Source organism: Anabrus simplex, chromosome 11 (assembly GCF_040414725.1).
Source record: "Anabrus simplex isolate iqAnaSimp1 chromosome 11, ASM4041472v1, whole genome shotgun sequence".
Lineage (NCBI taxonomy): Eukaryota > Metazoa > Arthropoda > Insecta > Orthoptera > Tettigoniidae > Anabrus > Anabrus simplex.
Genome location: NC_090275.1, coordinates 3402496 through 3430026, shown reverse-complemented (window position 1 = coordinate 3430026; position 27531 = coordinate 3402496). Strand labels below are relative to the sequence as shown.

The 27531-nt window shown below is 37.3% G+C and overlaps 1 protein-coding gene across 1 annotated transcript in view; it reads left to right on the top strand.

Moving 5' to 3' along the window:
• Positions 1 to 27531, top strand: part of Vps39 (vacuolar protein sorting 39) — a 219032-nt gene that overhangs the window by 58309 nt on the left and 133192 nt on the right. Inside the window, exons 6-8 of the mRNA XM_067155478.2 lie at positions 6482 to 6726; positions 11564 to 11693; positions 24562 to 24701. Of these exons, the coding sequence (XP_067011579.1) occupies positions 6482 to 6726; positions 11564 to 11693; positions 24562 to 24701 (515 nt within the window). The remainder of the gene's footprint in view (positions 1 to 6481; positions 6727 to 11563; positions 11694 to 24561; positions 24702 to 27531) is intronic.

Genomic DNA, 27531 nt, shown 5'->3' with positions numbered 1-27531 from the left:
ATGCAAGTTTCATCCTTAGTAATGTCCTTGCATGCAGCCATGTTTGATTACTGCCTGTCAAGCCACTTCCTCTGATCACGGAAGAATACTGCTCCCTGCTAGATACTCTTCGATTCTCTAACCTTTGCCAGCCTCCAAATATATTCAACAGATGGCAGAGCGTTCCTAGTAACTTACATGCTACTGAGAGAAAAAAGTCTACCTACAAACAGACCCCATCATGACATAAGCCTTAGACATTATCTGGAACACTATCGAAGGATAACCTGCCTACACTAGAAAGAGTGAAGGCCATGTATCTTAAAAAAATGTTCTCTGCACTGAAAAAAAGCACTCCTTCGAGACTAACCTATGAGCTCACAAGACAACCATTCTATATAGAAGAAATTTGATTAAAAATACTATTGCCTTCTACAACAATACCAAGCTTTACATCAAGAACTGCAGGATATAAAAGCGAATATATATTGATGGATTTTTACCAAACAGATGGCATGATGTCAGCCTAGATTAATTCTGACTACAAACTGTGGCACGCCATAACGTGCATCTCATTGAATTCAAAGTTAAAAACTTAATTATTGTTCCGTTTTGAACTGAGAATCACAATAGTAAAAGTGAATTCAAGGGTTCCACCGTTTCAATACAGTATATGTTGTAAAAGATTGTTCTTTTACAACATGGTTTATTTTGTGGTACTGGTTTCGACTCGTTTTTTGAGTCATATTACAAACTGAGCAAGATGACAAAAACAAAATATGTAAGAGTATACATGCAATGATGCATACAGTAGTATGTGACATATGTTCACACTTAAAAGTAAGAGTTGTGGTTAAAATAGGTAGCGATGTTTAGAACGCTTTAGAGGCGTTATAGTCTTGTGTAAACTTGATGCAGTTGTTGATATCACACATTCTAATGCTGCGATTATGGTTATATGTTAGTTAAAAACTTGATAAACATTTTAAAATCTATCTCCTCTGGTGAGAATATCTTTCCAACATGGTGAAATGAGTCTCGAAAGCAATTTTTGTACAACGTTTCAATGAAGTATTTCAATTACAATAAACAATGTTTTATTATAAATCACCTATTCAATACATTCAAATGTTATTACATTTAGAGTTTCACCATTAATATAAAGTCATAAGCGGAACATGTGTCGCACCCTTATACAGCATCATCCGCCAATCTAGAATCTCAAAGGTTGATTTAGGTTTACAACTAATGACCTAAAAACTATTTATACATTTTACTAATATCATAGAAGGCAGAATCATTGGTAGCGTGCCTTATTAACTAGAATTTAATAGTGGAAAAGTTGATAAAAATACATTCATTTAAAATTATGGTAGAATAAGTTTGCTCTTAAATATACAAACATTTGGTATGTCTAAAATCTTGAAGAATGACTTGTCATTCAATCTTAAGAACTTGTTATTTAGGTCAAAGATATTTAAAGTTTAAAACATGAGATTAGGCTAAAAATTTGTTATCCTTTGTGGATAAGAGTCTATAAAATTCTAAGTTTTTGTCATCTTGTTGATTGTAACATGTGACAGGTTAAACTTTAGTCTTTACAAAGTTTGAACTTTTGTATTCATTTGACACCGTGATGCTGATTATGTATTTGTTGACATCAGTGACCAAAGCTTTGAAGCAATGAATTAGAATGGAGTGTAGTTAAAAGGCACGTAATTCAACCAACAATGTAGCTACAAGTTGTTAAATAGGCTCACTTGTTGGCATGTCTGTAACAAGAAAAAAGATTCATGTCAGTGTCGAATGTTGTGTTACTAGTTGAGTGAGCACTTAAGGAAACTTCACTTACCCCTTCAATTACTGCTTGTCTGTCTGGTGTTGTCTACAGTTGCCTGTTGTTTCGCGTCTGCTCCTTGTGTTGTACGGGTGGGATGGTAGTGGTTGGGGGGAGGCAGTAGGGGTGGGCGGAGCAATGTTAGTAGGTGTGGCTTTGAGAGGGGAGCGTTTAGAGGAGGTGCAGGGAGGGGTTGTTTTCATTAATGTTACCTGATTATTGGTTGTTTTGGGGATAAAAATTTTAGCAAAATTACTTACCTCTAGATTAAGTGTTTGTAAAAGTTTAGGCAATTGTTCATGTAAAGGATTTTTTATTTCACTTCTGTCATTTAAGTTCTTTTCCTTATTAACTCTTAGAGTACCAGGATTCCTTATTAACTCTTACAGTACCAGGATACCGATGCATCAGCATTTACATTCCGTGCGAAAAATGTCAGGATCCAGATTAGATCGGCTCCCTCTTACAAGTGGTGTAGTTATGCAGCAAGGCGCTAGATTGCGCCACAAATCAAGTGGGAGGAAGGTAGAATGTTTGTAATGCCTTCGTATGTCATTAGAAGTCGCTAACATAGCTTCATTTTTGCTCGTTTACTCGTCAATCGTGAGAGTGTGATCTGAGCGCGCTTGACGTCTATGATCCAATAAGGCAGCCTCCTTGTTTGTTTATGTCCGTGTGTTGTGATTTGTTTTCAATAATTTTATGTTCTAATTGACGCATTTGAGTTATTTATCATAATATATTAATTTTGTTATTATTTCTACTGTAGTTATAGTTACTTCGCAATTTATTTAGGTCGTAGTAAAGTTGTAAATAGTACATTTATCAAAACAAGGCATGTCGCCACGTAGGCCAATTTCGGGAGAAGAAATTGAGGAAATTTTGGGTTGCTTTGAAGATGTAAGCTACTCTAATTATAGTGAAAGTGATGATTATGATGTTTTTTGGTTTCAGATAGTGCACCAGAGAATGATGGTGTCGTGCCATTGGCTAATGGGCTTACAACATTTCGTGCAATGTCAAAGTGTTATAGTGACATTGCTAACGAAAATGACAGTGACAGTGAATTAGATGATTGTTGGACTGAAAGCATATTCCCTGAAAGTAACGTTGTCCATCCCCACCATTTTTATCAAATCCCAGGGCGAAAACATGTAGGCCTACCTCAACCTGATGCTCCACCCATAGAATATTTCAATCTGTTCCTTACACTTTCATTCCTGACACTATTGGTTGATTTTGTATGTTCTGATCTTCTGAACTGTTCTATAGTAACAAATACTGCTACTAGACACAGTTCTCTTAAATGATTGCTATTACTCTCCCAAAATTCATAAAATATCCAATCATTGACAGGTTACATTGTTGGTATCTTTCTCTCCACATGTTTGTTTTTTGAAATCTATATATATAAAATAAGAGTTTTGTCTGTACATTCTTCAGAATTTGAAAAGAATGGTATTTCTGTATTGGTCATGTCCATAGTAACAAGAAAATGCACTTTTTACTTTTCCGTAATTTCTGTCGGTCTGTCTGTCTGTCTGTCTGCATGTATGTACACGCATCACGAGAAAACGACTGAAGAGAATTTTAATGAAACTTGGTATGTGAAATTGGGGGGTGAGCCACTACAATCTTAGGCTATAAATCACTTTACTCACGCTGAGTGAAATGGTAGTTTAGGGGAAGGCACAAATTGAATTCTCAAATATTTATATTATTAGTGATCCTATCAAAAAATACTACATAACAAAAGTTATATAGAATTCAATTTCTGATCATTCATGTCATAAATTGTTGCCGTACCGGCCTGTACGTGGCCTGTGATTAGTTCCACTAAGTGAGGAAAGTATACGTGGCCTATGATTAGTTCCACTAAGTGTGGAACACCAAGAGTACACATGGCCTGTGATTTGTTCCACTAAGTGAGGAACACCATGAGTATACGTGGCCTGTGATTAGTTCCACTAAGTTAGGAACGCCACAGGTCTGTGTTGCTTCTGTGCAGTACCCGTATGTGTGAAACACCAGGTAACCTGTGAGAGGTGCCATTGTGTGTGACATACCATGGGTCTACATTAGCACTATTAGATAATTAGTAATGATCCCAGTAATTAAAACATTGTGAGTAGGATCCTTTGATTGTTTTTGTTTCATGATCATTTTTTTATCATTCATTTTAGATTCTGGTCAATGGATACATTTTGAAGTTTTAATTTTTGTTTTGTTTGCCTCGTACCACTAGGAGCTGATGACCTAGCTGTTGAGCCCCTTTAAACAACAGTCATCACCATTATCATCCAGGCAAATGCTGGGGCTGTACTCCTAGCCGTGTGGCCATAAAGACCTGTCTGTTAGTGCAGAAATGTAAGATAAAAAGTTATTCATTTTCATGTCAAAACAAGTGGATCATTTCAGGTATTTTAGAAGGCGTGTTCTCCAGAGTGATATGAGCACTATTCTGTAAGGAGCTCTGTTCATTTACAGACTAACTTTTTCCTACGGGAGACAGGTGCAAACAATGGCAGGAGGGTACTCAAAAGGCTAAGTTAGGAATGAACTTGTATTCATAAACCAGCTTCACTGGTGAGTCATGTGGTCAACATGAAGGTAGCAGAGGGAGACTGAGCTGATAAGAGAGCACATCTACCATACATTTCTTTCTCTTTCAACGAGTTACTGTTTCAGTAACGTCAAAAGCAGTGGCGTTCATTACCCCAGCTCCACAAAAGAAAAATATATATATTTACGGCAGCATCATAACATAAGCTACAGCAGATTTTAAAGAATGTACTTACAATTTCCCAGTGACTCATCATTATCGTACAGTCATGAAATCCTAATTTAAACTCCGTGAGCAAAAGTTGGACGATATTTCACAGTTCCACTCATTTACTGAGTGTAGGTACAGCAACGACAGATGTGGGAAAGTATTCCTTGTGACAAATGACACTATTAAATTCTCAAAGAATGCCATAGAACTCTTAAAAACTTGACCAATAACACAAGAACAACATAGTCCCTACCGCCATTACAGGCAAACCTGCGGGTGCACAACTTCGTGTTCATGCTGGCCAACCTCTGTGCCATCAATGAATAATCCCTAAACTATATACATGCCAAAATCCCAAATAAAATATATACTTAAATTACAATTGATTTCACAAAATAGCTCTATTTTTATTAACAAGATGATGTGCAAGTGGCTAGTTTTCTTGTGGCGCTGAACACTTCGAGTGTTAAATAATACAACTAACATCTTACTCAAGCTAGCCGGCCTGTTGCCGTAAGATGCTGTGAATCTCGAGCGTGATCCACATGCCCCCAGAACATAGAGGCTTCAAGCGCTCGCATCAACACAGCGACTTGAATTTTGCTGGGGTAGGTCTCTTTTGCTCCGGCAAAGAAATCCAGGTTACTGTAGAGTGTGGGCTTGACTTAGCTGTTTGCAATTTAGTATTCTAAAGAATAATAAGAAAATGTAAATACAATATTCAGTTCAGTGCATGCCACTGGTCGAAAGACGTGAAGGATTTTATAGTGAAACGTGATATGGATCTGCCCGGTCAAGGGATGCAAATTGTAAAGTATGGTATGCAAAATGTTAAAAAATACTGTATAGTTGGTGTACTTGAACCTGCAGACTGAGTTAGAAAATCTCATGAAACGAGTAACAGTTTGCCTTTCTCTGCAGGGTCGAGTACGAAGTGACACGAATCTTCACGGCGAGCTTTTACGACCTGGTCATCGACCTCGTTAGAAGAGTTAATGAGATGAAATGAATGACGTGATGCTGTGTATGATGCTAGGAAGGGAGAGGGTGAAACCTTATGCTGGCACATAGCACCAAGGGGTCTGCTCGAGGCTGTACGTCCCCATTTGACGATCGAATCACCCTCAACAGTGCCATATGCCCTCGCTCCTTATGAGCACTGTGGAGGGGTTTGGAATTGAATCCTGGCTTTCGGCATGCAGTCTAGTGATTAGAAATTGTATGCCACCACCTCCGGCCAACATTCTGATGGTGACCAACGGGACTCAAACCATCTAAGTACGGTGTAAGACCGTTTAAGACTTCTGTCCTTAACCATCATGGCCACCACGCGGGCTATAAAACATTTTATGTAATGTGTTAAAATAAACATATTTTAAAGCTGTAAAAATTAAAGGTACATTTGTGTGAAAATGATGTTAAATTTTTACATTTTTGCTGTAATTTTTCATTTTTTTCTAGCATGAACAAAATATAGAACTCGTATCTTACTGTAAAAATTATACCCTTGAGTCTTAAAAAAATTGTGGAGGCATTTATTTAATCCATGGAGGCTTATAGCCTGAATGCCAAAAGGTATGACAGTCTATAAAGAATATATATAGAAGTATTTCAATTCAAAGTTTGAAAATTAATTTCTGTGTTTTTTGTGTTGACTCAAGAATTTTTGGAAATATATTTTGTACGAGTTATCTTTTACAAAATATAATTGTATAAAATTATATGTATGACTCTTTGTGTAGAATGAAAATATTGAAAGAAAATTGCAAAAGATAATATGTACATTTCTTCTTCTTGTAGAAAACTGTTATATAATTGGAACTCTGTTTCTCATGTATCTCTCTCTGTCTTGTGTTGTGAGCGTTGATTGGACTATTATCTCTTGTCACCAGCGTACGACGAACCATACTTAGTGGCCATATTATCGGATTGCGTGGAGATCCGCACCATCGAGCCGCAGTTGTTCGTGCAGACTTTGCCCGTACCGAAGCCACGCCTCGTTTGTCGGTGCGAACGACAGGGCCGCGTGTACGTGGCCTCGGCAACGCACGTGTGGTGTTTACAGTCGGTACCGTTGGATCGCCAGATTCACGTCCTGCTTCAAGAACGTCAGTTCCAGCTGGCTCTCAAACTTACGGTTGGTATAACAGTACACGCTGTGTTTCATCTGCTTCCATTTCTTCTCAGCTTTCCCTTCCTGTCTTTCTGTGCAGGGTCTTTTAGAAATGTACGGCATCGTTGCTGTGTTGGATTTGTCACGTGCAGGGGAGCAACAAGGTTACATAAACATGTGGTCCAAATTTCATAATTATCAGTCTCTCAAATATTGTAAGCTGGAATGTCATTTGCTGATATGATGCAGTCAGTTGATAGCAAGCAAGTGAATCTCTCTCTCCTACTGCCAAACTGCGTTATGGTGTTGTAGGACCTGCATCTCGAGGCTAATCAAATGATCATACACAGTCTGAAATACCGCTGTGCTTGAAGCACATCCCTTGAAGGAGAGACTGATGTCTCAGAAATGTTTGTGTAACCTTTCTGTATGGGCAATCTAACCCTGCCATTTTGAAACACCGTGTGGATGACTTGATCCATCACTTGTTGATTGCTTATAATATAATAACTTTGAACTATCTTTGCTGCTAACAGTTGTATCCTACAATTTATTACTTTTGAAATATCTACAGCAAAACCTTCATTACCCCCTGTGGGTGGGGACCCAGACGAAGAATACACCTCCGGTATCCTCTGCCTGTCGTAAGAGGCAACTAAAAGGGGCGACTAACAGATGATTGTATTAGAACCATGAAACTACTTTTGATTAGTACCATCACACGGGGAACACCATGGGTCACCTTTACTTGCGAGTAGCACCGCTACGTTTGTGATTAGTAGCAGGAGAAAGTGGTTCACTGTGGGTTTCCAGTACCCATGATTAGTACACCTATGAGTGGTGCCATTGTGTGAGAAACACCATAGGTCTGCGTTACCTGTGCGATGCACAATACTTCTAGGTAGTACCATAATGTGTGGAACACCGTGAGTCTACGCTACTTTTGATTAGTACCGCAACATGACAAATACCATAGCTCTACTTTACTAGCGATAAGTACTATTACGAGGGACCGTTGACCTGGATTTTGGACCCCTTTAACAACGAGCATCCTTGATTCAGGATTGTGTTTTAGAAGCAGTCCCTTGGTCAGTAATATAACAGTTTCTGGGTTGGATCCACTGATCCATCCATTCATTCATCACATTTTTTATTCTGGTCAGTGGATGATTTTGAACTTTTAAATTGTCATTACATTTCGTACTATTATCGGCCGATGACCTAGATGTTAGGCCCCTTTAAACAACAAGCATCATCATCATCATCATCCATCCTTCGTTAATGCTCACTTTTTAATTGTTGTTAGGTTACATGAATCTTATAAGCAAAGAAAAGTTGGTTCTTAATTACCATATTGCCCCAAATATGAGACATCCTGAATTTTTGACAGGTATTTAGAAGAAGAGTTAAGTACTGAATGAAATGACTACATATCCAAAGAACAAAATAATGTGATGGTTCACAGCGTGGGTTACTGTAGCGCGTCTAGTTCGTGAACCATGGGTAATGGCCGAGTGGCCTAGTAAGTGGTCCTGAGAGTCAGGATACCAGTTGTTATGGATGGGAGTGGGCATCTCGCACATATTCTGAGTCTTGGCTCTCCTTGTGCTCAGGCGGCTAGGACTATACAATTCACCGGTGGTCCATAACCCGTTAGAGGAGAGATCCTCACTTGAACTATGTGTAAGTAGGGTAGCATCCTGCTTCACAGAGGTTTCAGCGAGCACACTCAGAATATTTTAAACAAGCCTCGGACCTATTTTACAAACGAGGGTCTCCTTGGAAACAACTTGGCGAACGAAATGGAATTCGATGGGGAGCTATCAATATTAATGGGACTTATGGAAGAAAGAAAGTAAAACTCGGTGAGTCAGCAAAGAGGATGCATCAGGATGTGCTAGGAGTAAACGATATTCGGATAAGGCGAGATAACGAGGAAGAGGACTAGTTTTATGAAGGATTGAGTGACATTGTTGTCTGGGTCGACACTAAGGATAGGATAGTGCTAATGGGCGATTTTCAATGCGAGAGTTGGAAATAGATCTGATGGATACGAAAGGGTGATTGGTAAATGTCAGGAAGGTATGGAAGCTAATGGAAATGGGAAGCGTTTGCTGGACTTCTGTGCTAGTAATGGCTTCAAGCGTAAGGCTATTCACCACTACACAAGGGAGGGTAGGGGCATCAGATCCATAACATACCGGCTTTGAATTGAGGAAATCTGTGAGGAATGTGCAGGTTCCTGGATTTTTCAATGATACAGACCACTATCTGGTCTGTAGAGAACTAAGTATCTCTCAATATACGGTAGAGAAAGTGAAATCTGTCTGCAGTCAAATAAGTGTAGAAAATCTCTAGGACTAAGAAATTAGGAAAAAGTACATGGATATGATTAGTGAGAAGTTCTGAACACTGGACAGTAAGCAGGTTCAGGATATAGAAAGAGAATTGGTGGCATACAGGGATGCTGTAGTAGAAACAGCAAGGGAATGCCTAGGAACAACTGTCTGTAAAGATGGGAAAAAGCGAACATCTTGGTGGAATTATTAAGTGAAAAGAAGGTGTATCAGAAATGGCTCCAAACAAGGACTGATGGAAATGGCATTTATGTAAGGAAAGAAACAGAACAAAACAAATAGTTGTTGAATCGAAAAAGAAGTTATGGGAAAATTTTAGTAATGACCTGGTAAGGCTAGATCAAGCAGCAAGGAAACCTTTCTGGACAGTAAAAAGGAATCTTAGGGTGGAAACAGAAAGTGAATAGTGTTTTGGGTCATTCAGGTGAATAAATCCCAGGGAATTACTGGACAGGTGGAAGGAATATTTTGAAAATCTTCTCATTGTAAAAGGAAATTTTCTTGGTGACGTTACGAACAACCAAGCTCATGGGGAGGACAATGATCTTGGCAAAATTATGCTTTTTGAAGTGCAAGGGATGGTAATTAAACTCCATTTTCATAAAGCAGCAGGACTACATGAAATTAGACCTGAAATGATGATGTATAGTGGGAAGGCAGGGATGAAATGGTTTCATAGAGAAATAAGATTAGAACGGAGCGTTAGTAAGATACCTTCTGAATGGTCATATGCAGCATTTACACTTGTCTATAAGCAAGGGAACAGGAAGGATTACATCAACTATCAAGGTATCTCATTGATATGTATACCAAGCAAATTTTTCACTGGAATCATGGAAGGAAGGTTGCAGTCAGTGGTTGAATGAAAACCAGTATGGTTTCAGTATGGCTGCAGAGGGTTGTCAGGATGAGATTTTCAGCGTGCGCCAGGTAATTGAAAAATTCTACAAGAGGAATAGGCAGTTATGTTTTCTGTTTCGTAGATCTAGAGGAAGCACATGACAAAGTACCAAGGGAAAAGATGTTCGCCTTACTGCGGGGACTACAGGATTAAGGGTAGATTATTAAACTTAATCAAAGGCATTTATGTTGACAATTGGACTGCAGTGAGAATTGATGCTAGAATGAGTTCTTGGTTTAGGGTACTTACAGGGGTTTACCAGGCGAGTTGGCCTTGCGGTTAGGTTCTCATACATTCGTTCAAATGGATGTCGATCTTCCTAGTATTAGCGCTACGATGCCACACCGGGCCACAATATTCAGTCACTGGATAAACCATGGTGAGGGCAGTAGTGCGTAGTGTGGATGCATCAGCTCCCCATGTCATACCAGCTAGTTTCTCCATGATGTTGTTTCTTGACTTGAGTTTCTGACTTGTATTTTCCAGGTGTTTTTTGTATGTTAAAGAATGGTCTAAGGTGATGCCAAGGTACTTGGGGTAGAAATTTAATTCTTTTTTGGCAGAACACAACGTTGAGCTTTTGGTGAGCTATTTGGTTATACAGATGGAATGAGCATACTTCTGTCTTAGTCGGATTTGGGCGAAGTCTCCACTTCATGTAGTATACATTCAAGGTTTCCAAGTCATTGGAGAGAATGCTTTCCCCCTCTTCTAATGTGACAGTTTGTACAGCGATGGCTAAGTCATCAGCATAGCAGAATTTCTTGCTGATGGTGTCAGGCATTTCACTGGTGTACGAGTTGAAAAGTAGTGGGGCTAATACAGACCCTTGAGGTAGTCCACTTTTTTTACTGTAAAAGACTTGCTTTTACTCAGTTTCTCCTTGACTGAGTGAATTAGCAAGAGTATAGTCATTTTGGAGACTGTTGTCCAATTTCTTCATCTGTCTCTCAATGTGTTTCTTGCCGATAGGCATAACGGTCTATAATGAAGGCGTATGTATGTAAAAATTACATGGTCTTTTGTCATTTTTATTGTATGCTGCTAACAGGCAACCAAATTTATCAGCATTATCTACCGGTAGGCATTGTGCAGTATTAGTATGATGTCATAAATACAGCCATGAACGACACATCACTAGTTTATAGCACCCCAGGCTTGCCTTAAATTCATTTATGGTAACTTTTAACTCACCTGCATTGTCCAGTGCTTACATTCTAATAATTTCATGATGCATTTGTTAATCCCAGTTCAGTTTCTCTTCTACAAATACAGTAAAAAAAGCCTGTTAAATTCATTTTCTTGTCTTTGGTCCTCCAAATGCTTTATCTGATGTGCCTGCATTCATAAACTTTTCTTTGTTGGTCCGCCAATGTCATGTTGCACTTATCAGTATGTTTTGTATCAAAACCGTAAATTCTCCCTGCTTTACTGATGAAAGTGTTCTACTTTCCTTGCAATCTGCCAAATATAGATCACAAATTGTCAAAACTCTGTTGAGCTCTGAGTTCTGGTACTCATTTGTTACAGTGCTTGAGATGTCAGGGTTTACCTCTTCACTCACATTGTTGTAACTATACTCATCTCTTTTCTTTGTTTACAGAATATCTCAAAGGAATCTGATGAGGAGAAAAAGAAGAACGTGCATGAAATCCAGAAATTGTATGCATTCCATTTATTTAACAACAAGCAATTTAAGGATTCAATGAAAGAATTTCTCAAGCTGGAAATAGGTATGGAAAACATTTTTCTAGCAGCAGTAGTACCTAGTGCCATCTACTGGAGATATAGGACATTGTAGGTTATCACATCCTCCCTGCTCACTGTGACAGTCCTGCTGACAGCAACCACCAGCAGAGTAGAGAAGGTGGTGGTTTAGAAAAGTTTGGAAGTTAAGGAAAAGTCACATTTCTCTCCTCAGCTCATTTTACCTGAAATATGAGAAGTAAGTGTGAATGACCCATTTAGCATATTTTGCTCATTTTAGTGATATAAGGTCATATAATATTAGACGTTGAGTTTCAAACACAGGATCTCCAAATAGTGTAGTAGATATATTTTTCTTTCTTTTGCCGGAACCACTGCCTTCGTGATGTACAGGTCGTATTGTCATGCAAAGAGGCGAACAGTTTCCTCCGTCCGAACCGCGCAGTTGAAGCACACGATACGACTGTGCCTTATAGTTAAGAAATGTTCCCAAATGTTAACAGGTGAGATCATAAACATCATGTCCCGTAAGTTAGGTCTAGGTAGACATACAAAATAATAATGCTTTGCCACAGATGATGATGATGAATGCAGTGCAGCATTGCTTCTTACACCTCTCTACTAGCAATGATAATAATGCCAAAATCATTTAATAGAAGGTTGGATTTAGTTCTACATTTTTAGAACCGGTTTTGCGCGTTCCTAGTCCAAGAAATAACACACTTGGTTACTAATCATCTATGTCACTTCTAGATTTGTTGTGTATCAACAGTAAAACGCACTGCTATAAATCTATACCTATAAGAAGAAGAACTCTCCATCAGCTTGGAAAAATGAAACTCGTAATAGTTGCATTTTCGGTTAGGATTTTCTTCATGGTGCACACAACTTCTTGGCATTGTGACAGATTTAATTTTGCAACACATTACATTTCCACAAAAACGTGCTATGCAATAACAGTTCAAATACATTCCACAAGAGGCATTACGTCCCTAAACGATGAAGTCTCATTATCTCAATAAGAGCTGTTTACGTAAATGCCTAAGTGAAGAACAGGCAGCAATCTGTACATTTTAAACTAAAGGTCTGTCTTTCAACAGCCCCAATTATCCAAAGAATCCTCTCAATCACTATGTATTACATTCGCAAATACAACTCGTAACATTCGTTTAGCCGCCCTAATCGATCAGCTGACGTGCTTGGCGCGCTTTCTACGGTACAGCCTGTACATCACGAAGGCAGTGCCGAAACAAACTGGTAGCAGGTTTAAAATACCTTATTCCAGCAAGGAACTGCTGGACAAGTTAGATTGCGACACCATACACGTAAGCTCATGGAACATGACGATAGCGTGTTTCTGCCTTTGAATAGGATATTACTCCACAAGAAACATTTAGCTTAAAAGCAATTAGCACACAGCTAAATTCCTTGTCAGTTTCTAATCGCCAAAAAATTTCAACAGATTGGTCACACTTGTGGTACTGCAGTGAACCAAGACCGCACTAGATAGACAGGCCACAAGGCTCGGACCGTGACGTCATGAGAGTGGCTGGCGTTCAGCTTGGCAGTGAACGGCCCGCTCTCACCGTCTCCACGATATTGTTCATTTATTGAACCTTAGCGATATAACTGAACACGCCTTCAATTGTGGTTTTATTTAGGCTTGTGCACTACACGAGTTTTATGCGGTGGGGGAACTGGCGAGACAATTTATGTACATTTCTTTACGTAAAATTAAGCTGACATCTGTCATTTCTAACAGAACAGTAAAAGATTAAAACCCATAATACGTATAAAAATAGTTTTAATATTACTAGGCAAATATATGATAGCAATTCACAACAATAGTCTGGAACCTTTCTTAGAAATTTGGCTTCAGCTTAAAAGTTATCTACCGAGCTCGATAGCTGCAGTCGCTTAAGTGCGGCCAGTATCCAGTATTCGAGAAATAGTAGGTTCGAACCCCACTGTCAGCAGCCCTGAAAATGGTTTTCCGTGGTTTCCCATTTTCACACCAGGCAAATGCTGGGGCTGTACCTTAATTAAGGCCACGGCCGCTTCCTTCCCACTCCTAGCCCTTTCCTCTCCCATAATCGCCGTAAGACCTATCTGTGTCGGTGCGACGTAAAACAAGTAGCAAAAAAAAAAGTTATCTAACAATTCTTAAGGTTTCAGTTTATCAATTTTTCTTTTCTTTACCAATTTATGGCTATCCTTACTTGAGGATTTCTGCTTCTTAGCCATGAGTTAGTCTGCGATAACTTTTCTATAGTTATTCAATAATATATTACAAAAGATGTACCGTATTTCACGGCATAATCGTCGCACTTTTTATACAAAAAATTTCGAAAAAATTGTAGGGTGCGACCATTATATGATGAATATTTAATACCAGTATTTGTATTACTCAAAAAATGTATTTATAACTAAATTGTATTTGATACAAATTAAAGATGCACGTAATACTCGCGTTTATACATCAAAATAATTAAAATAGTCTAAAACAAAATTCATAATTTTTCGCAACAATTCGGTGAACGTTTTTCCAACCTGAAAATAAAAATTAACGTATTAAGTTAATTACATAAAATCAGCTTCATGGTCCGTATCGCACTTCAATAGATTCACAATTAAGTATTTATTTTCCACCTAGTCGATACAATGATTGCTTAAGGCAATTTTTAATGGTCAAAAGTGGTACATGTTTCGTATATTATCAACATCTTCAGCCACATAACACTGTTTAGATGAAAAATGTATAAAATTGACAAAGTAATGCTTTAGAGGAAGTGTCCTTAAAATTAACATAAGATTGACAAGATTAAAACAAATAACTCAAGAGAAAATATATAAATTATTTCTACAATAGAAAGCAGTCGTCAAGGAAACACTTGTACAATATTCCATAGAGAAATTGTCCTAATAAATATTCTTTTCTTAATAATTCATGAAAAAAGATCAATTTATAAATTAAAAAATTATACAATTTATAAGTAATTATCGAAATGAAGAAATCCTGATATCACAGTGCGGCTCTTATTATTAATGTAGATGAAGATATAACTAATTCCTAGTTGTCAAATCTTATTAAGCCTGCTTTCCTTTGGAACAGTAACTCCTGTCATTCTTTCACAGTTTTGCGCCGGGTGTAATATTGATGATGCGTTCGTCCTTGCTCTTGCACCTGAGGAGGTGGAGGAGCGGGGGATATAGGTGTGTCAAGAACTTCCTTGCTGTCACCTATAGCTTCAACTGAGGAGGAATAAGTTGTAGGGCTATCTGTAGGAGGAGAAATTCCAATTCTTTTTTCGTGATCCTTCTCAAGCATTTTCAAATATACTAGAATTTGATAATATAATGGATTCTTATATTCTACAGCTTCATTAAGGTTATCATTTTTCTTTACAAGTTGGTCTAGATGAATGTACAGGTCTTCATATGTGTTCATTAAGCTGCCCTTTTTTAACTTTTTTATGATGGTCAGGTCTTGTTCTATGTTGGTAAATTTATGACCTGTGGCAGTCATGTGTGATCCCATTGCTGAGAATCTTCTATATTTTTCAGCATTCACATGTTCCAAATATCTAACTTTAAAATTGCGGCCAGATTGTCCTATGTATGTATTCTTACATTCAAAGCATGTGAGTTTATATATTCCGGAATCAAAAAATTTATCTTTTTCCGAGAGATTTATTGTATCATGGTTGAAAATACTATGTTTCATGTTGTTATTGGTGGAAAATGCAATTTTAAATTTTTTTCTCTTAAATAAATTTGTTATTACATGAATGTTTGGATTATTATATGTGAACTTGATATATTTTTCAGTTTTACTATGTTCAACTGCTAATTTAGATTGTTGCTTCTCCGAAAATTTATTAATTATTTTATCAATCATGTTATTGTTGAAACCATTCAAGAGGGCTTGTTGTCGGATAAACAACAGTTCTTTATTCCTTTCAGATTTGGATAAAGGAATACTAAACGCTCTGTTAACGTAACTATAATATGCTGATCTTTTCTGTGCCTCAGGGTGTAACGAGTTGTTCTTGATAGTGGTCAGTGTGAAAGTGGATTTTCTGTGTATTTTGAAAGAAAATCCTTTTTCTTCTCTTGTTGTGACTATGTCCAGAAAATTCAGTGATCTTTCAACTTCTTCTTCTACAGTGAATTTTATATTGGAATCCAAATTATTCAGTATATTTAAAACTTTATTGCTATCGGTGAGTCTGTTATCTATTATAGCGTAAACATCGTCCACATAACGTGTTTTTGATGGGTGTTTTACAATGAAATACATATTTACTTGATAAGAAATTATGTATAAATCTAGAAGTTTTGAAAATGGGGCTATTTTTGAAATTTATGATAGGTCTAATCGGTTCTCCCTGTTTATGTAATTTCGGTAGTGCTCTCGCAGTTGGGAGTCTAGGGTTCATATTTATTAATGTTTGCACATCATGTTCATTAAACAAAAAAGACGTGCTTTTTAATTTTTTTTTTTTTTTTTTTTTTTTTTTTTTTAAGATCCCTCTGAATACGTGATGTTTTGGACACGTTATGTGGACGATGTTTACGCTATAATAGATAACAGACTCACCGATAGCAATAAAGTTTTAAATATACTGAATAATTTGGATTCCAATATAAAATTCACTGTAGAAGAAGAAGTTGAAAGATCACTGAATTTTCTGGACATAGTCACAACAAGAGAAGAAAAAGGATTTTCTTTCAAAATACACAGAAAATCCACTTTCACACTGACCACTATCAAGAACAACTCGTTACACCCTGAGGCACAGAAAAGATCAGCATATTATAGTTACGTTAACAGAGCGTTTAGTATTCCTTTATCCAAATCTGAAAGGAATAAAGAACTGTTGTTTATCCGACAACAAGCCCTCTTGAATGGTTTCAACAATAACATGATTGATAAAATAATTAATAAATTTTCGGAGAAGCAACAATCTAAATTAGCAGTTGAACATAGTAAAACTGAAAAATATATCAAGTTCACATATAATAATCCAAACATTCATGTAATAACAAATTTATTTAAGAGAAAAAAATTTAAAATTGCATTTTCCACCAATAACAACATGAAACATAGTATTTTCAACCATGATACAATAAATCTCTCGGAAAAAGATAAATTTTTTGATTCCGGAATATATAAACTCACATGCTTTGAATGTAAGAATACATACATAGGACAATCTGGCCGCAATTTTAAAGTTAGATATTTGGAACATGTGAATGCTGAAAAATATAGAAGATTCTCAGCAATGGGATCACACATGACTGCCACAGGTCATAAATTTACCAACATAGAACAAGACCTGACCATCATAAAAAAGTTAAAAAAGGGCAGCTTAATGAACACATATGAAGACCTGTACATTCATCTAGACCAACTTGTAAAGAAAAATGATAACCTTAATGAAGCTGTAGAATATAAGAATCCATTATATTATCAAATTCTAGTATATTTGAAAATGCTTGAGAAGGATCACGAAAAAAGAATTGGAATTTCTCCTCCTACAGATAGCCCTACAACTTATTCCTCCTCAGTTGAAGCTATAGGTGACAGCAAGGAAGTTCTTGACACACCTATATCCCCCGCTCCTCCACCTCCTCAGGTGCAAGAGCAAGGACGAACGCATCATCAATATTACACCCGGCGCAAAACTGTGAAAGAATGACAGGAGTTACTGTTCCAAAGGAAAGCAGGCTTAATAAGATTTGACAACTAGGAATTAGTTATATCTTCATCTACATTAATAATAAGAGCCGCACTGTGATATCAGGATTTCTTCATTTCGATAATTACTTATAAATTGTATAATTTTTTAATTTATAAATTGATCTTTTTTCATGAATTATTAAGAAAAGAATATTTATTAGGACAATTTCTCTATGGAATATTGTACAAGTGTTTCCTTGACGACTGCTTTCTATTGTAGAAATAATTTATATATTTTCTCTTGAGTTATTTGTTTTAATCTTGTCAATCTTATGTTAATTTTAAGGACACTTCCTCTAAAGCATTACTTTGTCAATTTTATACATTTTTCATCTAAACAGTGTTATGTGGCTGAAGATGTTGATAATATACGAAACATGTACCACTTTTGACCATTAAAAATTGCCTTAAGCAATCATTGTATCGACTAGGTGGAAAATAAATACTTAATTGTGAATTTAAGTTAATTGTCATTAATTTGAGTATTAAAGTTAAAATATTACACTTGCAAAAAATTATCGCTTTGTTGTGAAATGCGGACTTACCGGTACGCAATTTATTCCAAATTTTCGGTGTCGCTATCGCAGGTTTCCCTATCTGATGCACCGTCCTCGCCTCTGTTAATACCAGTATCAGATTCTTCATCTCCCTGCCACACTGCGTCATCTTCGGAACCGTCTAGTGCATTCGAAATCCCAGTCCTTTTGAAGCTCTTGGAGACTAGTTCAGGTGGTATAAGATCCCAACTCTTCTTCACCCACGAGCATAACGAGTCCAAGGGTGGACGCCTGATATTTCCGGCGGGCGTCAATGGCTGATCGCCGCTCATCATCCACTCGTTGTAAAATCGACGTAAGTGGTCTTTAAAGGGTTTAACACATACGTCTAGTAGCTGCAAAGCAGATGTTAGGCCACCAGGAATGACTATCTGCCATGTATTATTTTTACTGAGAATTTGCTTCACTTCGTTCACGAGGTGACCTCGGAAACTATCTAAAACAAGCAGAGCTGGTTGTTTTAGTAGTGCACCAGGTCTTCTATTCCACACAGTTTTAACCCAGTCCAGCATGAGTGCTACGTCCATCCAACCCTTTGGTTGCACTCGTACATGAATTCCACGGGGAAACTGTATATTCTTAGGCATCGTTTTCCTCTTGAAAATGATGTAAGGCGGCAACTTTCTCCCGTCAGCTGTAATGGCTAGCATTGCCGTGCATCGCAACTTCTTACTACCGCTGGTTTTCATTAATACACTCCGTGATCCTTTTAGCGCAATAGTGCAGTTGCGAGGCATATCAAAAAAGATTGGAGTCTGATCGGCATTACCGATTTGAGAAAGCAAGTACGAAGTTTCCTTGCGCAAACGTATGACAAATCGGTGAAAATTTACAATCTTGTCCGTGTAATCAGCAGGCAACTTTTGGCTTAGTGTTGTTCTCCTTCGCACTGACAGATTGTGTCGTCGCATGAACCTTTTAATCCACCCACGAGTCGCCTTAAACTGAGTTACCGGTATGTTGTGTTTGCGCGCTACCTCCTGTCCCTTAATTTGTAACATTTCATATGATACACTGCAGCCATTGTTACGTATTTCACTGACGTACCTAAACACTTCTTCGTCAATTATAGGAAACTTCCCTGTTTTAGGACCTCTAAACGCGCGTCTAGAAGGGTTTGTGCTTTTTAGCTTGTTTTTTTACTTTCCGCCAGTCACGCACCAATTTTTCACTCACTAAAAATTTTCTTTCTCCAGCTCTGTTCCCGTGCTGTTCAGCGAAGGCAATTACGCTTAGCTTGAAGCCTGCAGAATAGTTTCTATATTTACCCATAATCGCTTATAAATGCTTCACACGTTAATGTTTTGCAATATAAATGACTTTCCGTTATTGTTCACTATTAAAACAAATTATTTCTGCAAACACCCCAAACACAAATTAAAAACTTAAATTCTCACGCACACATGTCTACAGTAATCACGTAAATCTGAAACAAATAAATGCATCTGTGATCTGTCCATTCCAGGGCAGCCAATACTGTTAGGCAGCAAGGAAGCATGCAGCAATTTATCAGTTTAGCTCGTTGGTTGCGACACACTACTGCGCTTGCGCAAAGCTCGCAAACTGGAGCTCTAGCTAGCGCGGTGTAGATCTACTGTATAGTTGACTGTATTCCGAGACGTCAGTAACAAACATTCATTTTTTTCAATTTCTTTTAAACATACGGTAATTAGGTTAATATTTCTTCCCAGTTATTGATGATTTTACATTACGTTACTGACGAGTTTATAAAATAAAACTTAAATAGCATTGGATAATAATTATCTTGACTGCTTGGATAAAAATTTTCATCCCATGCCCGGGCACTTATGACGTAGTAGTAAGATAAGATTCTAGTGATGACAACTGAGACATCTTAAATAATTCGGCTGACCGTGAGCTGAATAATTCCGTGGAAATCTGCATTATCGTCTTGGATTTCACTTCGTGCGCAATAACACAGGAGCCGGCCCCATGGTGTAGGGGTAGCGTGCTTGCCTCTTACACGGAGGCCTCGGGTTCAATTCACGGCCGGGTCAGGGAATTTTACCTGTATCTGAGGGCTGGTTCGAGGTCCACTCAACCTACGTACCCGGTATTTCCTGGCGACGTTGCCGATAAGCGATAACTTACAGCCTTACGTATCTCAAATGGGAACTCATAATATGTAGGTGGTGAATAAATAGTACACTGTCTCGCGACCACGTTGTCAAACTGCCGATAGCCTACCGGTAAGCCATGTGTCGTACATATACCGGTATTATTTATTTATACGTTGTGCAACATGTCGCAAACGAGACTGTGTTGCCAAATTGCCCATAAACCATACACGTATTTAAATTGCGCATTCATGTGCATCTTACGTTGCAGTTCCATTTACCTTTTAACCAGATTAGTGAACAAAATTTGGACGTGCGACGATTATGTAATTAAAGGTTTAAAGTCCGATTTTTGTATTGAAAATAAAGGATGCGACGATTACGCAGTGGCGACGATTATGCCGTGAAATACGGTATATACATTTAACACATCTGATGTTACATTATCATTATTTAACAATAAAACATCTTGACAATTTATACATGTACAATTTTTCATAATTATTTTACAAATATATCCACCAACATAAACTAGACGTAACGGATACAATAACATTTTACTCAACTACCACATTTTCAAAATGTGAAATGTCTGTAGGTTTGAAGCTTTTACAATCTGAGCTCTTGCAATCCACATACTTACTTAATGAAATATCACTAATAGGGATGGCTGCATGTTTAACAGAGTATGCATTTATTACCGTCAGGGCTTTTAATTTTCGTTCTGCTTCAAGGATTTGCTTCACTGAAATATGGTAACAGACACCACTCATTTCCCTGTACTGCCCAAATCTTGCTTCCAATTCGTCAGTTTGACATTTCCCTAACAATACATACTTGAATCCTAAACTTGTTTTCAAGAAATTTATTAACTTTAAAATAGTTTTTATAGTGTGGACTGAGGCTGTTTGAGTTCCATTAGTAATTGCACGTTATAAACTTCACATTAGAGCCCGTATTGTCAGAGTATCAACTTGTGAAAATTTGAATTTATAATTCCACTTTTACAATACTGTAATTGTCTTTATTAAAAAGACTACATTAAATTATACTTGGGAAATATGTTTCGTCCTCTTATGGGTCATCTTCAGTCACAAATACAAAACATTAAAAATAAGGGGAGGACACGTTGAAATAAGTGAATAAAAAGTCCTAGTATCCTGTGACGCGGCATGATGGCGTCTTGTCAATCTTCAATGTTAAAATGGTGCGGCATGAACATGATATGAAGCATAAAGTCCAATTAAAATCACAGAATAAATTGTTGTTCAAAGCAACGAATTAGTTAGCTTTAGCACTTGAGGTGGAGCGGTCGACTTAGGACGGGCAAGAAGGCCTCTATTGTCAACACATAATCAAGTTGAACTTGCATCATCAGCATAACTCCACCTCTTAATCAAGAAAGCTATTTTAATGTGGCATTACCACCACACTGTTTTATGAACAATATGCATATAATTTTATTCACACAGCCACTCACGTTGTTTTATAATTGAAAATTCGTAGGCTGATATGAACCTTGCAGCCGTGAGGCTATCAATGGTGTTGAATTATTTAAACGTGTGTGAACATTGTGAATTATGCCAACGTCGTGTTGTGTACCTGGTTGTAGAAGCAACCATAGTTCAAATATTTCAGAGTTTAAATTTCCTACTGACTTGGTTCGGAAACAAAAGTGGATCTTAGCCATCCATCAAACTGAATTTGTCCCTTCGGCAAGCTCGGTTGTGTGCATAAAAATAGCGGCCGGCTATTTGTGTGACGTGGAGGGGGAGCGTTGAGTGAACCCCATCGTGCCAAAAGTGCAATGAAGGTGAATAATGTACAAATGATGTGAAAGAGTTCGGTTACGAGATTTTCAGTACAGTATTTAATTCTATGCATAATTGAAGGTGGGGATGTTCCACCTGATCAATACAATATCTTTTTAAATTCAATTATACTTAGTATCGAAACACAGAATTTACCGTAGTTACTTGTTAACATATTCTGGAAATCGACTGACTTCCTCACCTTAAAGAAATATTTTGGAAGTCACCACAGTTTCCTCTCCAAAGCAGGAGACTGACTCCATTTACAAAACATTGAGGATTTTCCTGCAGTTGTATGGAAGTGATTTTATTAGTTCATTTTTTGAAACTTGTGCCGTAATTTTGTACAACCCTGTGCAGTTGAGTTGAAAACGTACTTGTTGAGTAGCTACTCGGTATCATTCTCGGCTCCATAAGCATTTTCTGGTTTGGATAATTTTACTTATTCTGAACAAGCCACTTGATTTTCATTTTGTTAAGAAATGAAACTATGTTCAGTAATCTATGGGTCTTTTACATTATGAGAAAATAGTATTATGTGATAATTTTAGCAACTTTTACAGTAGGAAAATATTTTTAGATAATCTTGATTTTGATGCTTTTAGACATCTAATTTAAAGTTTTCTAATTTTTTAAAAAGTTTGTTTTTTGCTGCTGTTTGATTTGATGTGCAGTGTCCTATATGTTTTCTGGTGAAAGTCGCGAATGGGTTACTTAGGACCACATTGAATGAACATTTGTTGAGTTTGCCCCCCTGTGCGATAGTTCATTTTCATCGATTGTTGTAATTTCTGATCCTCGTCTTCCGCAAATCCTCTTGTGTGAACAATTTTCCTGATTACATTTCCGTCCTGCAGATTTGGTGATCTTTTCTCTACTTGCTTGTATCATTTTGATCTCATAGTTTGATTTGTGTATGTGATAAGTAATTCATTTTTTCCTATCATCATCATCATCATCATCATCCTAAACCATCTCCAGTTTCCCGGGTGTGGTATATGAGCCTCCTCCATCTCATCCTGTCCTTGTACCATTCTTCCTCCACCAACTTGTCCCAATCATGACCTCTCAGCATTACATCGCTCTTAACTAAATCTATCCATTTCCTTCGTGGTCTTCCCACGGGTCGTCTTCCTTCTACCTTTCTGTCAAATTCCTTCCTTGCAGTTCTGTTTACTGGCATCCTCTTCATGTGACCAAACCACTTCAGTCTTGATATCTGAATCTTATTTAGGAGAGAATTGTCTATTCCTACTTCTCTAATTTTCTCATTCCCAATCTTGTCTTTCCTGGTTTTCAGGATCATAGTGCGTAGGAATTTCATTTCAGCTGCCTGAAGTGTGGAATTATCTCTATTGGTCAGTGTTGTGGTTTCGAGACTGTATGTAAGATTTGGTGTATAATAGGACTTGTACAATGTCATTTTTGTTTTCATGGGTATTTGCTCATCCCACAGCAGGTGTCTTACCTGGTGGTAGAATTGTGTTGCCTTATTGATTCGATTGTTCACCTCATGTTTTGCTAGGTTGTCATTTGATATAACGCTACCCAAGTATTTGAAAACTGGAGCGCTGTCCAGTTGAGCTTCATTTAACATGACTATTGGTTCTGCTCCTTCCCCATACACTTTCATCACCACCATCTTGGTCTTGCTGATGTTTAAACCATATTTCTTAAACTCCTCATTCCAGCTTTGTATTCTCTCTCCCAATTCATCTTCTGAGTCACTCCAGATCGCAACATCATCTGCAAATGTGAAGGCTTTGATATCTCCATGTTCTTTCCTTTTAATAGATTTCATTACTACATCCATTACAATAATACAGTAAATAGAAGTGGTGACAATGAGCTGCCCTGCTGCACTCCTCCCTTTGTTTCAAACCAGTCCGACAAACCACATCCTACTTGAATACAGCTTCTGTTCCCACTATACAACATTTTCACTTTGTCTATGAGGCTATCTCGCACTTGAAGTTCTTTCATGCATTGCCAAATTCTTTCCCTTGGTACACTATCGCATGCTTTCTCAATGTCCAAAAATATTAGGAATAAAGGCTTGTTCTTCTCCCAGTATTTTTCCATTAGCATCCTAATTTGCAAATATAAGGTCTGTAGTTGACCTTCCTGGTCCGAAACCATACTGCTCTTCTTCCAAAATTGGTTCAACAATATCTCTGATTCTGGTCTCTATTATTTTTTCCAATATTTTCTTTCCTAATGGCTTGTAAATTGAGTTCATCACAGTATCATTGTATCGGTAAATATATTTCCGAGTTGGGTTTGGGGTGATGTTTTCCATTTTTAATTCTTGGTCCTAAGTTTTTTCTCATAATTTTGCTTTCTTTAATCTCTAATTGTTCCTTTAATTTTTTATGATGTAAATTGAGCGTTTGTGAAGCACAGAGTTGATCACTGTTAAGTTATGACGAGTTTTACAAACATTTCTTGTTATAAACATTCTTTGTGTGTCCATTTTCTGAATTCATTGCCGTTTTCAATGATCCATTCACCTTCCCTTTACTCTAGCAATTTTATTCATATCAATGGCAAGTTCAGACGGAGCAGTTTTGATATTTTATTATATTATTGTTTTATTTTTAAAAATTTTAAAACAATTTTTGTGTAATTTTTAGGTCATAGAAATCTGCCCACTACTAACACTGCACAGGATGGAGACAGTGACATCTGTTATGTTTTTCTTGCAGATCCTTATGAAGTGATTCGGCTGTTCCCCGACCTGTTGCCTCAGCAGTCTCGTAACTCGCAGGATATAGATTCCCGTCCCAAGTTGCAGGACCGTGAGTTGGAGAACGGTCTGTTGGCTCTCATAGAGTTCCTTACAGAGGTTTGTATTTGCTGGTGTACTGTAGTTCAGAATTCTTTCATCTTCTGTTTTCTAAATGAGAAATGACAAGCTCTGGTTTGACTCTTTATTTTGCACTTAGTAATGAAAACAAGGGAACCAGCTTTTTGGAATACTTCTCTAGATGGAGTGAACTCAATGCAGCACTGCTGCTGTCGGTCTGTTAGGTCAGCACCACCAGAGATTACCGTATTTATTTGATCATAGGCCTGACCCTGGAAATCAAATTTTTAAAATTGAAATTTGTGAAGCATACAAATCGTTTTTAAAAAATTCCATCATTTAATTCACAGTAATAGCTAAACTTATGTCGTAATGGTCCACGGTTTTAGTATTATACTATGTAATATTTACATTACATTTTTAGTCAGGGAACTAGTTTTGGCCTTACCTGGCCATCATAAGCCATATTACATAACTGTACACACACATTTAATGACCAAAACTAATGTACAAACGTACACAAATGACGTTAAAGGTATTAAAAACCTCTGGAATGAACTATATGCACAACCCATAAAATATAAGATGAAATTAAAATAAGGCTCTTATTTGCGTTATATCGTGTTAAAATGTTTCCTGTTGAAATATCTTGAAAACACTTAAAAAGTTCCTCTATTGGAAGTTCAGTGGTTGAGTCAGTGACGGCACACGAAGCTAGCACGTTCTTAGATGGTAGAGATTCACAACTCAATGCAGTGTCCATGAAGTTTAGAGGAGAAGGTTCTGAAGCATTTCTTATTTAAACTAGTTGAAGACAAGGAGGCTGTTTATCACTTTACTATTTAATTATGCATTAGAATATACAATGAGGGAATGGTACAAGGTCAACCAAAAGAACATAACAATTTGGAAGTTCCAAACAAAATTAAAGTTTAAGCTGTTTTGGATTAGCTGACGACATTGTGCTATTGTCCAACAGTATTCAGGAAACTTGACACCAAATTAAATCTCTTCAAGAAATAGCATGAAAAGTAGGTCTTAGAATATCCTTTGAAAAACTGAGTCATGTTTACTGATCCACCATTGGTAAATAAGACAGTTGATGGATAAGACACCAGAATTGTTGATGAATTTGAGTATCTAGGAAAAATGATAATTTAAAAACTTAAGTTAGAAACCAGCTTGGTATAATGGAATAAATAAATTGAACAAAGCGAATTATATCACCAAGATTAAAGCTTATCAATATCAGCAAAATTAAGACGTTGCTGGCATATGTAGCCATTCTCTGCATGGGAATTGGTAAAGGGCAACCTTCACGCTTTGCATAGGATATGATCTACATTTCACTCAAAGCTGGCGGAAGGTATAAAATGGGACCCAGTTTTATGGAGATAACGAAAAAGGAGGATATTTATTACCTTAAACTTCCATATTTTTACAGTTTTTGCTTGTGGAGTACATCCTTTATCCGAAAGGTCTAGAAGTGTATATACTTTTTAATTTTTTTTTCGTGTGGTGCAGATTTTTGATAGTTGAAACGTTTAGTGAGAATAACTTTTATACATGTCTCTTGCTATGTTAGTTTAAATGTGGAAATAAACGGAAAACTACCAGATTTATTTATTTTTCCCTAGTAGTGGATGAAATGATTCTCGCAGTAAAAGATTCCAGGGGTAAACCGTCCTCTCAGTCGAATCTCCGGGAGAGAACTAGAATGAGAGAAACTCTTGACCAGGAAGTAAAGCAACATGTTGTTCTGAAGAGGAAAAGTAAGGTAGGAAACAGACTCAGAATAGGAACGTGGAATGTACGAACACTATTGTAAACCGTCTGGATATCCTTGGTATGTCTGAGGTGCGTTGGGGTGGAAGTGGTGAAGTTACAAGTAGTGATTACCATTTTTACTACTCAGGAGAAGAGAAGAATGGAACCAGTGGAGTAGTATTTCTACTGAAAAACGATCTCAGAGAAAAGTTATTAAAGTAGATGCAATTGATGGCAGGTTAATGATGATGAGATTAAAGGGACAAGGAAAAGATTTGGTGCTAATGCAGGTGTATATTCCAACCAGTAAACACTCGGAAGATGAGGCGGAAAAATATCATGAGATGATGGAAGACACATTTGAGAAAGAGCAAAAGGGTGCTTGTGTTATTATCACGGGGGATGGGAATGATGTAGTTGGAGAAGGTGATGAAGAAGGAATTGTTGGAGAAAGGAACAACAGAGGACAGACCCTAACTGACTTCTGTAGAGAGAACCAGTTAGTGATAGGAAATACATTATTTGAACACCACACTTGGACATCACTGAATGATCAAAGATATCAGATCGACTGTATCATTATACAAAAGAGGTACAGAAATGGGATGAAAAATACAAAGTCTTATCCAGGAGCAGACATAAACTCGGATCACAACCTAGTGGTAGCTGAGGTGGAAGTGAAACTGAAGAAAACCACTAAAGCTGCAGTTAGAGAGAGGCTAAATCTAGGAAAGCTTAAGGAAAAAGAAAACCATGATGAGATGAAGAGGATTTTTACCAAAACGATGAAAACCACTGTAGATACAGGAAACATAAATAGATTGGATAGCAATTGGAATGAAAGAGGCTGCAAAACAAGCACTTGGCATAAGAGAAGGACGAAGAAACAGAAAAGAGTGGGTAACAAAGGAGATGTTGGAGAAAATGGAAGAAAGAAGAACGTGGAAAGCAATTACAACACAAGAAGGCAAAAAGCAGTACAGAAAGGTAAATAATGAGTTAAGAAGAGAAACTGACAGAGCTAGAGGAAAGTGGTTAAATGAGAAATGTGAGGAGATTGAGAGTTTGGAAAGAGAAGGGAAATATGAACAGATGTATCAGG